Consider the following 17,063-nt stretch of genomic DNA (forward strand, 5'->3'; position numbering starts at 1 on the left):
CTGTCATAGGCCAGATCAAAGGTGGTGATGAATCAGCATACAAGAGGGAGATTGAAAATCTGGCTGAGTGGTGCCATAACAACATCCTCTTACTCAATGTCAGCAAGACCAAAGAGATGATTATTGTCTTCAGGAGGAGGAACCTGGAAGTCTGTGAGCCAGTCCTCATCAGGGGATCGATGGTGGGGGGTGGTGGGGGGGCAACAACTTTAAATTCCTTGGTGTTATCATTTCAGAGGAGCTGCCCTGGGCCTAGCGCGTAAATGCAATTATGAAGAAAGCATGGCAGTGTCTCTGCTTCCTTAGGAGTTTGCAAAGATTTGGCATGACATCGAAAACTTTGACAAAATTCTATAGATGTGTAGTGGAGAGTATGGGCCACAGCCTGGTATGGAAACACCAGTGCCCTTGAATGGAAAATCCTACAAAAATTAGTGGATACGACCCATTCCATGACGGGTAAAGCCCTCCCCACCATTGAGCACATCTACACGAAGCGTGGTCGCAGGAAGGCAACATCAATCTTTTTTTTCAAGGAAGTCATAACCCCACAGTGGCATCCTGTCATTGATGGTTTCCCCATTCCGCTCACCAAACAAAAATGTTGATGAGCGGAATATCCTTCTCTTTGAAAAATTTCTTAACAACCTGAAATATTGACTGCCCTTTCGTATCTGTTTCTAGTCCCATTACAAATAACAGCTCTTGAACCATGCTTTCATCTTTTATGAAGCAAACATAACCAAAAAGCAAAGGTTTGTTGACTCTTCCAACTGCAGAGCAAATTCTATTGTCCTAAGTATGTTGCTCAATGTGTCTCCCACATTCTCAGAATTTCATTTGTCTTTGAACAGAGTTGTCACTGAGCGGAATCGCTTTAATTGTTTGGTCTGGTGATTTATGTAAAACTGTACTCAGAACCTCTAATTGCTGGCAGAATCATTTCTTTTCCAATTGTATGGGGCTTTCCAGATTTAGTGATGAGCAATGAAATGTGTGAAGCACGCAAACCATTCGCTGTTTTGTTGTGAAGTGCTAGCTTTGAATTATTTCCTGTTTCTGAAAGTTTTCACTAAGTGACTGTAAATGAGCCAAGTTCTTGTTTGCTTATCAGAGTATATTCTCTTCAAATGTTAAAGGATCCTGAACATTTCACTGACTGATTTGAAAATACTTTTTTTACACAGCACGCACATTGGCTGCTGTTGCTTGCTTGGTGATGGTATAAGTCCATATTTCTGACACTTGCATTATATTACAGTACAGTGCAAAAGTCTTAGGCACATATATATTACTAGGGTGCCTAAGACTTTTGTACAGGACTGTATTTGTCAATGTGGTGCAGGGAGTGAGTTTGTAAATCTGGTGGGAACAAAGGATTTGGGAATGGTCAGGGGTGGAGCACTGTGAGAGGGGTGTGGGACAGGTGGTGGAGAACACGTGCCAGGGAGGAGAGTCGCACAGGTGCAGAGACATCCAGCCCTGAGTCACCAGGCAAGGTCATTTGATTCCAGACATTCAGTTTGTTAATCATTGCAGAATATCTCTCCAGTGCCTCCCTCTCCCTCCTCTCTCCCTTCTCCTTTTCCCAACCATGACACCTCTCTCCCTGTCCCCTTCCCACTCTCAGTTCACAATAGAGATCCATTTCAGAATCAGGCTTATCATCACTCACAGGTGTCAACAATTTTTTTTTCTTTTGCGACAGCAGTACAATGCAATATATAAAATTACTACAGTACTGTGCAAAAGTCTTAGGCACCCTAGTTCCTCCATCCTGATCAAAAAGGCGCAACAGTGCCTTTATTTCCTGCGGAGCATGAAGAAAGCTCACCTCTGTCCCAGGATACTGACAAACTTTTACCACTGTACCATTGAAAGCATACTCACCAACTGCATCTCAGTGTGGTATGGCAATTGTCCCATATCGGACCACAAAGCACTCCAGTGTATGGTGAAAACTGCCCAGTGGATTATCAGCACCCAATTGCCACCATTGAGAACATCTACCATAAACGCTGCCTGGGCAGGGCGAAAAGCATTATCAAGGATGCATCTCACCCTAACCATGGAGTTTTTACTCTCCTCCCATCTGGTAGGTGCTACAGAAGCCTCCGCTCCCGCACCAGCAGGCACAGGAAGAGCTTCTTCCCTGAGGCTGTGACACTGCTGAACCTCACATCACAGCCCTAAGCAGTATTGCACCCATATTGTACAGACTCAGTACTTTTATATTTGTGTGCTGTAGCGCTTACTTTTTATTCACGTTATTTTGTAAATAACACTATTCTTTGCATTTCTGGTTAGATGCTAACTGCATTTCATTGGCTTTGTATCTGTGCTCGGCACAATGACAATAAAGTGGAATCTAATCTAAGTCTAATCTAATCTAATCTATGTATATGTTTCTAAAACTTTTGTGCAGTACTGTACCTACACTTCTTTATCATTTGGTTTGCTTCTGCCATTTTCATTATGGATTTGTGATCACGGTCAGTCACCTGTTGTTTAAGTCCAACCTCGAGCACTACGATCAATAAAGGGAAAAGTTGTGACTCATCATAGCTCAGGCAATACCTGACTCTCTGTCTGAAGGTACATAAAGATGGGTAGCAATTTCTCAGTTGGGCCATGGGCTAGCAAAATGTGGTAAGACCATTCGAAAGGTCAAATTCTGAAATATACCCCATTGAACACCATACTGTAATTCACAGAAATTGCATCACTGCATGATTAGAGTACGGGATTTTAGCTAACACTGTACCACAGAAGTGAACAGCAATAGTGTGTGGGCCAGGCCCAGAAGTAACACGATTTTTTCAGTCTGTATTTTTCATGATAGGCCAAATACAGACATAGCACATTGCTTTTCAACAGCTATGATACACTTCGACCAAAGTCAAAGAGGACAAGAGGGTTAGTGAAAGATGAGGTGATCACGTGATCATTGTAATCAATTATGAGACACTGAAGATTACATGCTTATTATAAGTAATTTATTTCTTAAATTAAACATGTAATCCCTCAGCTGCCCCCCTCCCCCTTGGTACCGAGCAGCCCACCACTGCCTCCTTTATTTTTATTGCCTCCCCCTACAGTGGGGTTGGCAATATCGTCCACCGGGAATCACTGCCTTAGAGTATCCCAGCAAATCAGTACTTACTCTAGCAAAGGTATTGTTTAGTACAAACTCAGAACCAATGTGTTTTCTTAATATAATAAGAAGACTAGTGCTGGCTTCTCTTGTTTGGGCTGATACACACCTTAACTTCTGATCTCGTGGCCATTACCCTTGCTCTTGGAGGTCTTGATTTTACCAAATTTCAAATAAAAATCACAAGGGCTGGCAGATATTTGTGTTACCAAAATCTCCTTGCTAGTCTTTTTACGTACATTGAAACCTCTCTCAGTCAGTTGTATATTTTTCAACATGAGGGCTGTCAATTGTTTATGTTAACAAAATCTACTTGCGAATCTTCTTTTACATGATTAAAAGCTCTTACAGTCAGTTGCAGGTTTTTCAGCAGATTAGTCTCATATTCTGTCTTGTCATGATTTTTTTTAATCAAGTTTCTGGTCCTCTTTTGCTGAGTTCGGAAATACTCCCAGTTCTCGAGTCCACTGAGATTTCTGACAGCATTTCATAAGCCACTTATTTTCAGTTTATAGTGTCTTTAACTTCTCTAGTCAGTCATGGATAAATGACTTTTTCTGTTATTCCCTGAAGGAATTAGTTTTTGTATCCCATGCATCATGTTTATGAATGTTAGTCATTGCTAGTCCACTGTCAAATGTTAGAAAGTAGCAGCCAGCTCTCTCCTTCTGCCTTCCAACTTTCCGTTGTTAAGATTTGTGATCCTATTTTCAGGTTGAACTGCATCACTTCCAAGCTCAATGCAAGACTGTCACATTATGGTCTTTCATCCCTAAGGTCCCTTTACAAGATAATCATTTCTGTCCATTCAATCCTGATGAACAGTCTTGGCCTGAAGTGTCAACTGTTTACTCCTCTGCTTGACCTGCTGAGTTCCTCCAGCATTTTGTGTGTCTTGCTTAAGATTATCATTTAATCCTTTCTCACCATGCAAGATCTGAAAATGGACTTCTACATAACATATTTATCTAGAAACCAGGCTTGCATATGTTCCAGAAAATAGCCTTCCCTTACAGCTTCTAATTTAGCTTGTTCAGTCTAAATGTAGATTGACATCCCTCAATAACACTATTATTCCTGTTGCCTGCACTTCTTAATTCCTGATTTATGTCATGCCCTGTATTATAACTACCGTGAGTAATTTACCAGTATTTTTACATAGCTCAACCCAAATTGACTCAATCTCATGAACTGCCATGGCAAGATCAGCTCTTACCAGGTTACTTTCCTCCTCTCCTATCAATCGTTCGGCATTGTCCTTTTCCATTTTTGCCTGCCCTCCCTCAATGTCACATTCGGCTCCCAGCCCTGGTCAGCTTGCTGCCCTATTTCATAATTCAAGATTCAGGATTAGATTAGATTATGAGGACACTCAGTTCTCGTTTATTGTCATTTAGAAATGCATGCATTAAAAAATGATGCAACGTTCCTCCGGAATGATACCACAAGAGAACACAGGACAAACCAAGACTAAAACTGACAAAACTGATTCTTTATTGTCATTCTTTAGTACACGGGTGTAAAGGAGAACAGAACGATTGTTACTCTGGATCCGATGCAACGTAAAAACAGTTTTAAAAAACACAACAAATATAAATATAAATCAATGTCATAAAACAATGTAGAAGTAGCAGATATATTCTTAGATTGGTTTTATGTACATAAAGTTCAAAGTACTTTTATTATCATGGGATGTATATATTACATAGGTCGACCTTCACTAATCTGGCACCAATAGGACCTGAGGAGTGCCGGATTAGTGAAAATGCCGAATTACAGAAGGATCACATTAAGCATAATCAGTGCCGGATCATCGAAGGAACCGGATTACAGGTAGTCGGATTAGTGAAGGTCGACCTGTACAACCTTGAGATTTGTCTCCTTACAGGCAGCCACAAAACAAAGAAACCTAAAAGAACCCATTTAAAAAACACACCAACAAACAGCCAATGTGCAGAGAGAAACGAAACAAATTGTGCAAGCAATAAAATTTAGCAAATAGCATTTAGAATGAAAATGAGTTCTCAGACATAAAGCCTGGAGCAGGCCACAGCCTCAGGTCAGCACATAGCAGATTAAACGTTGCGGAGCCCCACAGGCACGGGTCCCGGAGCAGACAGCACAGGCTGCAGCCTCAGGTCTGTGCGTAGCGGAGCAACGAGCAGAGCAGGCCCGATCCTCACCGCTGGTCCCAACACCCTGCCTTTTCAATCCATCTGGCTCAGAATTTAAATCATCCAAACATCAGGACGTTCCTCGCTCTAAGACCCAGGCATGTTCTGGGCCTGGACCCCACTGCCGCATTTTGACTTGTAACCAACCTTTCCAAGTCAGCCTGGCATTTAGATCAATCAAACCTCACTCTCAGTTTAGGTGGGCGGCACAACCCCACCGTACACCCACCTGCTTCGACCCTCAACTCAGCCTTGCTTTCACTCACTTTGCCATTGTTTGCAGTGATCATTTACTATAATGGTTTCTTTTTGCAGAACAAGTAGCATTAATAAAGCATTTAGTTGTATTCCTTGTTTTGGTAACTGCCAATAAATAGTCGCTCGCCTTCAACAGCACCATCTTAAACTGGAAGTGACGCTAGGTGATGTGTATGTAGCGGGTGGAGGTGTTGTTCAGCCTGATGTCTTGGAGGAAGTAACTGTTTTTGAGTCTGGTGGTCCTGGCACAGATGTTGCGTAGCCTCTTCCCTGATGGGAGTGGGCCAGAGAGTCTGTGAGCAGAGTGAGTGGGATCCTCGTGATGTCACTGGCCTTTTCCCACCACCTTTCAGTATATAGGTCCTGGAAGGCAGATCGGCCAGTGTTGGTGATGCATTGTGCAGTTTAAACTACCCGTTGTAGAGCCCATCTGTCTGCCGCAGTGCAACCTCCATACCACACAGTGTAATGACGTTCTGGAACCTTCTCAAGATGGGCAACATCTGCGGAAAGAAAACAAAAACCTATTGGGTCTGGGCAATCATACAAGTGAATAAGATACACTCAGTGGCCAGTTATTAGGTACAGGAGTAGAACCCGGTGTGGTCTTCTGCTGCTGTAGACCAAGGTTTGACGTGTTGTGCATTCAGAGATGCTCTTCTGCACACCACTGTTGTAATGTGTAGTTAGTTGAGCTACTGTCACCTTCCTGTCAGCTTGAACCAGCTTGGCAATTCTCCTCTGTGCTCTCTCATTAACAAGATATTTTCACCCACAGAACTCCCGCTCACTGGATATTTTTATGTTTTCACACCATTCTCTGTAAGCTCCAGAGACTGTTCTGTGTGGAAATCCCAGGAGGTTAGCGGTCTTTGGAATACTCAAACCAGCCCCTCCAGCATCAACAATCATTCCACCATCAAAGTCACTCAGATCTCATTCCGACGTTTGGTCTGAGCAATAGGTGAACCTCTTAACCATGTCCGCATGCTTTTATGCCTTGAGTTGCTTGCCACATGATTGGCTGATTAGATATTTGTATTAACATGCAAGTGTACTTAATTAAGTATATATGATGTAAAGAGGTGCAGGTGAGTCTGACTTGTAGACAATAAACAAAGTTGACTGTTTTTTCCTGTAATTTAAGGGGAACAATTCAAGTTTGTTTCTGCTTTAATTCAGTGAACTAGCCACACAGCAGCTTTTTTCATAAATTGTGAATTGTTAAGTTCATGTTAAGTCCTATTCCCAGCCCAGCATTGTTATTTAACTGAATGGTTGTATAGTGGAAGTGCATATCATCCAAAAAATTGCACATGATGCCTAATCGTAAATATATTCTTGACCTTTCAGTGGCTCTATGAACCAGTTCATTGCTGTATATAATGCAAGTGGAGAAGTGATAAGCAATATTAAATACTATGACGGATTTATGGGGCAGAGGATTGGAGCGATTAGCTGCCTGGCTTTCCACCCGTATTGGGTAAGTCATTTCTCAGAGCTACTCCATCCATGCAGTTCCTGATTCATTACCTTTTTAACATACGTAACTATCATTGTAGCAGCAGTCTGAAAGATCACATGGAGTTGGTGGTGTTTGAAATAACAGGCAATTTATTAAAAACTGGTGCCTTCCAGGAGATAAGCCAAAGCTGATCTACCTGAGCATGAATCTGGAACAGCTTTTACATTTTCAGTTGATGAGATTACCAGTAAAACTACATTTGATAGCAGAATAGTGGCAACAGAAAGACTTAATTAAGTAATAGACTAAGTCCTGCTTACAGAATAAAATGACTATCCACAGGTCTAACAGTAAATCCAATTTTCTGTTACACCAGTGGGTATACGCTATAACACAATTAAGTGAAATTCCTGAAACTTGGGTGTCATCCTGCTGTTGCCTCTACTTTTGTCCGTGGTTTCCTGTTACCACTTTAGCACAATCTGCATCCCTGTTTACTTGTTATTAGCCCTCATTATTCTTTCCCATATAATAATTATCTTTAAGAATGTGCAGCATTTCATGGAATAGGCAGAAACAAGGTCAAAGTTGCCACCTCTCTTCACAAACAGAATTTCCAACTGTACTGTCTTGGTCAAGGATCAAGGATCAATTGATTCGCTATAAGCATTTACATGTATTAGGAATTTGCTGTGGTGTGTTGGTGTTTCATGCAATAAAAAACAACATTCAACAATTATAAAGAATTAAGTTTTGTTTTAATAGCCCTATAGCACTGTTCAGAAGGTACCTTTTGGAAAAGGCACTTTGCTAGGTGGGCAATAATTTTTCCCTGCCTGCTTTTTGTCCTGTGAAGTTTTATTAAAGTTAGCAGGAATTTGACAATACTGTCCATAGTTCCTGTTGTGTATAAGTATTCTCTCACAACTGGATTTTCCAAAAATGAATTTTAATCCCTGTATTAGAGAATCAAAGAAAATATTTTCTTTTGCTGTAATGTTCTCGATATGTTGAATAGTTGAGACTGGTTAGTGTCTTCGCTAATTGTATTGTGCTGGCTGGAAGAATGGAGACTAATTTCATGCCTTCTCAGTGGTATATACTACAAGCAATTTGAATTTAATAGGAACTGTACAGATAGTAGATGTGAGTTTTACTTTTGGTTGCTGCTTAGTCTATGGTGTTGGGCACGTGGCCAAGTGGTTAAGGCGTTCGTCTAGTGATTTGAAGGTCACTAGTTCGAACCTCAGCTGTGGCAGCGTGTTTGTGTCCTTGAGCAAGGCACTTAATCACACATTGCTCTAGTCTGTGCGAGGAGTGGCGTCCCACACAGACTTCCAATCTGCGCCTTGTAAGGCATGAAAATGCCCGACACAGGCCTCTCATGGTCTGAGTCGACGTTCCCCTCCTACTCCTTACTCTAGCTATAAACACTGCATGATTTTTAGGAAGAACAAATATTCAGACAGGTACCTGGCATTTTGTTTTCAATTAAAGTCTCTCAATCTCCACATACTAGAATCCTCACATCTTCCAATTAAAATATTAAAGCCCACAAATGGCATCAGTGTTATCCTTAATGAAATTGTGTCAAAGTCATCTGACTGAGAAAAGTGCTGCCAATTGGGAGGATTTGGGTTTGACAGGTTTTGGAGGCGTTCCATTCCTTTTTTTCTTGGCACCTTGTAAATTATCTTCCCTGAATTTGCAAGTCCAAATTTCAGAGGAATTGCAGATTCTCTTTTCTACATGTCATGTGACCAATTATCCTTCACTATTGAGTTGTCTTCTCAACGGAAAAAGTTTTAAAGTTGGTGAATAAGAAAATGCATTGAAATGAGTTGTAAGGCTTGCATATCTTGAAGAGTTACTCAACCAGACAGGCTTTAGTATGGTAGTTTGGTGCTGTGGTTGTAACATATCACATCTCTGCCTGGTAACTCTTCAAAATGAAGCACTAAATAATCCAACTCCTCACACTTCCATCTCCTTCTTACTCAAGATTAATCCAACTTGAGTCCTGGTGTATGTTGCACTTTATCTCCTGCCTGATCCAAATGAAGTTAATGTCCTTTCACTGTGTGCTAGCTGCTGTTTAAAGCAACGGCAATTAAAGATTTTATTTAAATCCATAATTTCAAAGATAAATACCTCCATTTGAAAAAACATTGAAATTACTTGAACCCTCTTACATTGCCTGAGAAGGTGTTGCAGGTCTATTGTCCTTCATGTAATAAGCCAGCTTTTCTTCCCCAGTATTCCAACACCATGATACCTCTTGCTAATATGATCTCAATTTAAGCAATTTTTTTTCTAATTTATAAACAATACTGTTCATTTCAAAGATCCTGTAGGTCATTAACATAATGTAATAAAAATTCTGTGAGGGAAAATTCCCATTGTTCCCAATTATAAGCATAATCTTTATTTAATTTTTGTTCTGCTATCTTTGTAATGGACAATCATAAGCTGGGGGTATGTAGTTTAATTGTTTTTTGGTATGGATAATTATTTCATAGTGATGCCTAAATGTTCTAATTAGTAGTTATTGATTACGTTGTGCTTTTCTCAACAGCCTCACTTAGCAGTTGGAAGTAATGACTACTACATGTCTATATATTCAGCAGAGAAACGCATCAGATAACACAGAATTACGCAGCCCTGCCTATCTACTTTATGGAGATTCTGACTAGCATCAGACGCTGTATATTACTTCAAATGTACATATTGAATTATTTACTTGAACATTTGGTGACAGCTGCTGCAAGTCGTGATTTGAACAAATTTTCCATTCTATATTTCAGCAGCAGCCACAACTTGTCCTGTAAGAACATGGCTGCCAAACTTATTCAAGGACTTGTCTGAACCACTAAAATTTTTTTCCCCCTTTTGTGAATTAGATTTTAGAATTCAGATTAATATAATTTGCCATGTCGTGACTGCCTCAGATGGCCTAACAACTGTGTGTAAATTACAAATCCTCTCAGCTTCCTCGGTGAAATAATACATCAAAGGGGAATGCCGGTATTAAAGTACTAGTAGCTGTTCCGAAGGACTGTTCAAAAACTCACACCTTTAACGTTACGTCTATGAGCATTATTTTATCCATAGACTACAGCAGGCCCACAGGAGGAAAATCATGTTATTCTGAAACGTTGTACAGTGTTCTTCCCAACTTGTTTTTTTGTGTGTGTGTGTGTGATCTAATTTTGCTCAATAATTGCTGGTTGTAATAGGAAATGCCAATCAACTCGTACAAATAACCAATGATGGGACAAGCGACCTGAGCAGGACATGAGTGACCCACTTATCTGTTGTCGAATGTAAATGAAACCATTAAAGGAACTGGAAATTGATCTGTGATTGTTTTCCTAATGATACAAATGCTTCCAATCTTCAGACTTGTAAACTAGTTGGATCTGCAAAAGCCAAGAGTTATGAGATATTCTTGTTTATTTGTCTTTATTTTTAATATAAATCTGATGCCACATGCATATTATGATCTGACATTTATTAAGCTATGTTGTGAATTAAATACAGTATTATTTTATTATATATTATCACTTTTAAACAGATTTAACACTGACTTTTGTTTAAGCCTAGGCAATAATATACACTAGTAGCTAAGTAGTTGCTGAACACAATTCACGAATAGTAAAGTGGAAGGTTGGCTTTTTTCATGATAATAAATTAATTTGTAGTATTGGGTTTTATGTTACCATCTGTTAATGGGAGTTTTTTTTGTTAAACTTGTGATTTGTTATTTCTTGCTTTCATGGTCTGAAGGTTAGGTATAGAACAGGGTGCCATACTTTTTTTTCAGTCTGTATTGAGTTTGAATCATCCTTTAATGGAACAAATTTAAATTCCACATTATCCAACCCCCATTACCACGTTGCATTCGGAGCTGTTTCTCGGCTCGCCGGCAATATTGAATTTGAGCCGACTGGAAGAAACAGGGTTCAATTTGTGTCCTGTGTGAGTTCAGTGCTGAATAGTTAAAATTGGAAGCTTTTAGTTTGCACAATTAAGCCAAAAATCCTGACTAGCCTCATTAGAGTGTCATGTTCTGAAGCAAAGCCATGCTGTATCGCATTTCCCACTAAGAACCAGGCGAACTTACTTGAAGTCAAATTAGTTGAGCGGAACTTAGGAAGGCGAAGAAGCAGTTAGTAGTGTGGTTCCTCAGTCCTCCTCCTGCTCTGATCTTTGGCCTGAACTTCATATTCCTGACCGTTTCCAATAAACCCTCATTTCCGCTGTGGTCCAAGTCAGCATCCACAGCCCTCTGGGAGAGAAATTCCAAAGATCCTCAGCCCTCTCCAGGAAGTTTGACCTCATATCAGTTGAATATTGTCAACCCCTCACCCTGAGGCCATTTCCTTCTTTAACACTCCTTGGAAAATATTTTCACCATATTTACCCTGCCAAGTCTTTTCACAATCTCGTTCTTCTCAACTCCAGAGAGCAGACAAAATTGTAATTGGAATCCTGAACATCTTTATCAAAATTGATAAGTGCTTTTAGAATTGGAGAAAAGCTAAGGTTTCCTAAAAGATTTAGTACGTTAAAATTACTTAAATAAAAATATTTTGGAATGCAAGCAAGAATGAAGTCGTCAGAGGCTGAACAATTGTAAAAGGAGCTGTTATTCAAAGTAATTTTCTTCTCGTTGATCACAAATAGTTAGATTGAAATAAGCACCTGGCCCAACATTTTTTTTTGATTATTGTAGTTTTGATCTTTTTTTAATCCATTAAGAATGACACAAATAAGGTCTCTTGAAACTGTGTGTTCCAGAGTACCTCAAAGAACGTCTAAACATTAAACCCAATGCCCCTGCAAACCTGTAGACTTGGTTCCCAGCTGGATTTTGATACCATGTGCCTGTGGATGGAAGAGATAGCAGTTGCAACCACAGCCTCTCCCAGGACCATAATCCGGGGATGTATGAATTAGATCTGTTAATTAATAATAAAAAAATATGTAAGCTCAGACACAATTACTGTTATATGGCATTTGGGAGAGGGATCTTTAGATTTTTAGGGCCCACAGCTGAGTCAGACACAATTTTGCCGTCCCTCGTGCTTTTAAATAAATGTACCTTAGCTGGAGATTCTTTGAAACCAGTAGGTTTTATCCCAAAAGACACTGCTGTGAGTACATTAAAGTAATTTTCACAGCTGAAACACAGTGATATATGTTCAAGATTAGGTGATGGTTCACAAATAGTGGTAACCTCATCTAGCAGTTAGCAGTTTGTAACCTGATGTGGAAATTTAAAATTTACTAAAAAAGAAGGAACTAGATTGTCTGTATTGGAGAAAAATTCACCTAAGTTCTGTTTAAATATATCAGTATCTAGAAAAACAAATTATAAGTCAGTCAAGTTGAAAGCCATATTTTTTTAAAGTGTGCATGCATACACTCTGTGATGAGAATATATGTGTGAATTAAGGATGTAACTACAATATCTCTTCCAATTCTTCAGCATTTGGCTTCTACATTCAGTTACTTTTATTGAGAAATCGACAGTCACGAGCTACTCTGCTACAACTGAGGCACAGTAGTGTAGTGGTTAGCACAACGCTTCACTGTACCAACGATCCAGGTTCAATTCCCAGCGCTGCCTGAGAGAGGCAATATACTTTATACTTTTAGGAGTTTGTGCGTTCTCCCCTTGACCGTGTGGGTTTCCTCCAGGTGCTCCAGTTTCCTCCTACATTCCAAAGACTTACCATTTGGTAGGTTAATTGGTCATTGTAAATTGTCCATGGTTAGCAGAGGATTAAATTGGGGGACTGCTGGGCAGCACAGCTCAAAGGGCCTATTCCACATTGTATGTCAATAAACAAGTGTATAATTCTTCCTAACAAGGATAATAGCTTTTAATTGGTGGTTAAGAACACTCCTATTACAGTTTGGCTCCTCGCCTCCGACTAATAAATGATTCTTTATAAAACTTGCAAGTTTGGGTTAAAAAATGCCTAGCTTTTCAGGTGTGCATCACTTTGCCTTATAGTAATTTGAGACATTTTCACCTTGATTATCTGCCTTGTGGGGGGGAGTCTTTTCCTGAAAAGCAGTTGAAGACTTAAAGCAACTGACTGAATGGATTATTCCTAACTTCAACCCAAATGGTTATTTTGCCTTGGTGGGGGAAAAAATGTAGAAATTAACAAAATAGGTTTGGTCACAAGACAAGCTTACAAATGTATCAATCCTCTCCGTTTGAATACCTCACTCAAACAGAGCTAACATGAATGTGTATAGATGTTTTAAACTCACTAACCTTAATTTTGTGTGATCTATTTGGTTTCTGTTAGGATGTTAATTTTGTCCACTTGTCACTGTCTATTGATTGCATATGGAGTTCATATGCTGGGTATTAATTAAATTGAGGGAGGATATATTGATGTGATACCTCATGAGCCGTTGTTTTGAATGTCTGCTTTTTAGATGAAAATGCACAATTAAAACTATATTGGCAAATAAATCAAACACATCTTGGTCTGTATCTTCTTCAACTCGAGAACTTTAATTAAGTTTCTGGTCTGGAAATGGAGTGTGTGTGTGTTCTGAAAAGCAAAGAAGGGGAGGTCGTAGTTCCTATCCGTCGTTACATTTAGATCTTTTAATAAAACTAAGATTCCTTTTGTCATCAATAACCTGCTGTTGAAGTAAAACTTAATAACTTCGTTGCATTGTGGTTCCTATTTCATTTTGATGCATTGAAAACTGCGGTTTGACTGCGAACATGCTCTGCTTAACAACAGCATCAGCTGGGGCTTCTCTTCACACAGATACAAATTGCAGCTTTTCACTGGTGACTGGAAGATGATGAACTAAAGATTTATAATTTTACAAGCATTTGGTTTTGTGTCAAGGTCTCCTAAGAATCTTTCTTCCTTCGTCCTCATCTATGTTTCTCATGATGTTATACTCTATAATGTCACCCCTCTGTCTCCTATACTGCATGGAATAAGGTCCAACCTCTCCTTATAACTCAAGCCCTCAAGTCCTGGCCTCTATGGTAGCATGGTGGCACGTGCCTTGGTGTTACACCTCAAGGCATTGGATTTTGGAGTTCAATTCTAATGTCATCTGTAAGGAGTCTGTCCATTCTCCCCATGGAGTGTGTGGCGATTTGACAGGCTGCACCACAGTCCAAAGATGTACCAGTTAGTAGGTTAATTGGTCATTGTAAATTGTCCTGTGATTAGGCTCAGGTTAAATTGGGAATTGCTGGGCGGTGCGGCTCAAAGGGCTGGAAGGTTCAATTCCATGCTGTATGTCAAATAAATAAACAAACATGTTTGTAAGTAGTCTTTGCACTCCCTCCAACTCAATGACATCTTTCCTGTAACAGGGGGAGTAAAACTGTACACGGTACTCAGGTGCAGCCTTGCCATTGGAATGTACAACAGCAAAATAACGTCGTAACTCCATAAGACAAAGGAGCAGAAGTCAGCCATTCGGCCCATCGAGTCTGCTCCGCCATTTTATCATGAGCCGATCCGTTCTCCCATTTAGACCCACTCCCCCGTCTTCTCACCATAACCTTTGATGCCCTGGCTACTCAGATACCTATCAATCTCTGCCTTAAATACGGCCAATGGCTTGGCCTCCACTGCCGCCCGTGGCAACAAATTCCATAGATTCACCACCCTCTGGCTAAAAAAATTTCTTTGCATCTCTGTTCTGAATGGGCGCCCTTCAATCCTTAAATCATGCCCTCTCGTACTAGACTCCCTCATCAAGGGAAACAACTTTGCCACATCCACTCTGTCCATGCCTTTTCAACATTCGAAATGTTTCTATGAGGTCTCCCCCCATTCTTCTAAACTCCAAGGAATACAGTCCAAGAGCGGACAAACGTTCCTCATATGTTAACCCTCTCATTCCCGGAATCATTTTAGTGAATCTTCTCTGTACCCTCTCCAACGTCAGCTCATCCTTTCTCAAATAAGGAGCCCAAAACTGCCCACAGTACTCCAAGTGAGGTCTCACCAGTGCCTTATAGAGCCTCAACATCACATCCCTGCTCCTGTACTCTATTCCTCTAGAAATGAATGTCAACATTGCATTTGCCTTCTTCACCACCGACTCAACCTGGAGGTTAACCTTAAGGGTATCCTGCACGAGGACTCCCAAGTCCCGTTGCACCTCAGAACTTTGAATTCTCTCCCAATTTAAATAATAGTCTGCCCGTTTAATTCTTCTGCCAAAGTGCATAACCACTTTCCAACTTTATATTTCATTTGCCACTTCTTTGCCCATTCTTCCAATCTATCCAAGTCTCTCTGCAGACTCTCTGTTTCCTCAGCACTACCAGCCCCTCCACCTATCTTTGTATCATCAGCAAACTTAGCCACAAAGCCATCTATTCCATAATCCAAATCGTTGATGTACAACGTAAAAAGAAGCGGCCCCAACATGGACCCCTGTGGAAAACCACCGGTAACCAGCAGCCAACCAGAATAGGATTCGTTTATTCCCACTCTCTGTTTCCTGCCAGTCAGCCAACGCTCTATCCACGTATGTAACTTTCCCGTAATTCCATACGCTCTTATCTTGTTAAGCAGCCTTGTGTGGCACCTTGTCAAAGGCCTTCTGAAAATCCAAATATACAACATTCACTGCATCTCCCTTGTCTAGCCTACTGGTAATTTCCTCAAAAAATTGTAATAGGTTTGTCAGGCAGGACTTTCCTTTAAGGAAACCATGCTGAGTTCTGCCTGTCTTGTCATATGCCTCCAGGTACTCTGTAACCTCATCCTTGACAATCGACTCCAACAACTTCCCAACCACCGATGTCAAGCTAACAGGTCTATAATTTAAACGCAAACAACAGGAATACTGCAGATGCTGGAAATTCAAGCAACATACATCAAAGTTGCTGGTGAACGCAGCAGGCCAAGCAGCATCTAGAGGAAGAGACGCAGTCGACGTTTCAGGCCGAGACCCTTCGTCAGGACTAACTGAAGGAAGAGTGAGTAAGGGATTTGAAAGCTGGAGGGGGAGGGGGAGATGCAAAATGATAGGAGAAGACAGGAGGGGGAGGGATAGAGCCGAGAGCTGGACAGGTGATAGGCAAAAGGGGATACGAGAGGATCATGGGACAGGAGGTCCGGGAAGAAAGACAAGGAGTGGGGGGTGACCCAGAGGATGGGCAAGAGGAATATTCAGAGGGACAGAGGGAGAAAAAGGAGAGTGAGAGAAAGAATGTGTGCATAAAAATGAGTAACAGATGGGGTACGAGGGGGAGGTGGGGCCTAGCGGAAGTTAGAGAAGTCGATGTTCATGCCATCAGGTTGGAGGCTACCCAGACGGAATATAAGGTGTTGTTCCTCCAACCTGAGTGTGGCTTCATCTTTACAGTAGAGGAGGCCGTGGATAGACATGTCAGAATGGGAATGGGATGTGGAATTAAAATGTGTGGCCACTGGGAGATCCTGCTTTCTCTGGCGGACAGAGCGTAGATGTTCAGCAAAGCGGTCTCCCAGTCTGCGTCGGGTCTCACCAATATATAAAAGGCCACATCGGGAGCACCGGACGCAGTATATCACCCCAGTCGACTCACAGGTGAAGTGATGCCTCACCTGGAAGGACTGTTTGGGGCCCTGAATGGTGGTAAGGGAGGAAGTGTAAGGGCAGGTGTAGCACTTGTTCCGCTTACACGGATATGTGCCAGGAGGGAGATTAGTGGGGAGGGATGGGGGGGACGAATGGACAAGGGAGTTGTGTAGGGAGCGATCCCTGCGGAATGCAGGGGGGGGGAGGGAAAGATGTGCTTAGTGGTGGGATCCCGTTGGAGGTGGCGGAAGTTACGGAGAATAATATGTTGGACCCGGAGGCTGGTGGGGTGGTAGTTGAGGACCAGGGCAACCCTATTCCTAGTGGGGTGGTGGGAGGATGGAGTGAGAGCAGATGTACGTGAAATGGGGAGATGCGTTTAAGAGCAGAGTTGATAGTGGAGGAAGGGAAGCCCCTTTCTTTAAAAAATGAAGAC

At 41.2% G+C, this 17,063-nt stretch overlaps 1 protein-coding gene across 1 annotated transcript in view; it reads left to right on the top strand.

Moving 5' to 3' along the window:
* rptor (regulatory associated protein of MTOR, complex 1) overlaps positions 1–13,541 on the top strand; it is a 500,247-nt gene extending 486,706 nt beyond the window's left edge. The window contains exons 33-34 of the mRNA XM_063030532.1: positions 6,940–7,069; positions 9,627–13,541. Coding sequence (XP_062886602.1) covers positions 6,940–7,069; positions 9,627–9,695 — 199 coding nt within the window. The 3' untranslated portion in view covers positions 9,696–13,541. The remainder of the gene's footprint in view (positions 1–6,939; positions 7,070–9,626) is intronic.
* The last annotated feature ends 3,522 nt before the right edge of the window (positions 13,542–17,063 follow it).

Source organism: Mobula hypostoma, chromosome 22 (assembly GCF_963921235.1).
Source record: "Mobula hypostoma chromosome 22, sMobHyp1.1, whole genome shotgun sequence".
In the NCBI taxonomy this organism is placed as follows: domain Eukaryota; kingdom Metazoa; phylum Chordata; class Chondrichthyes; order Myliobatiformes; family Myliobatidae; genus Mobula; species Mobula hypostoma.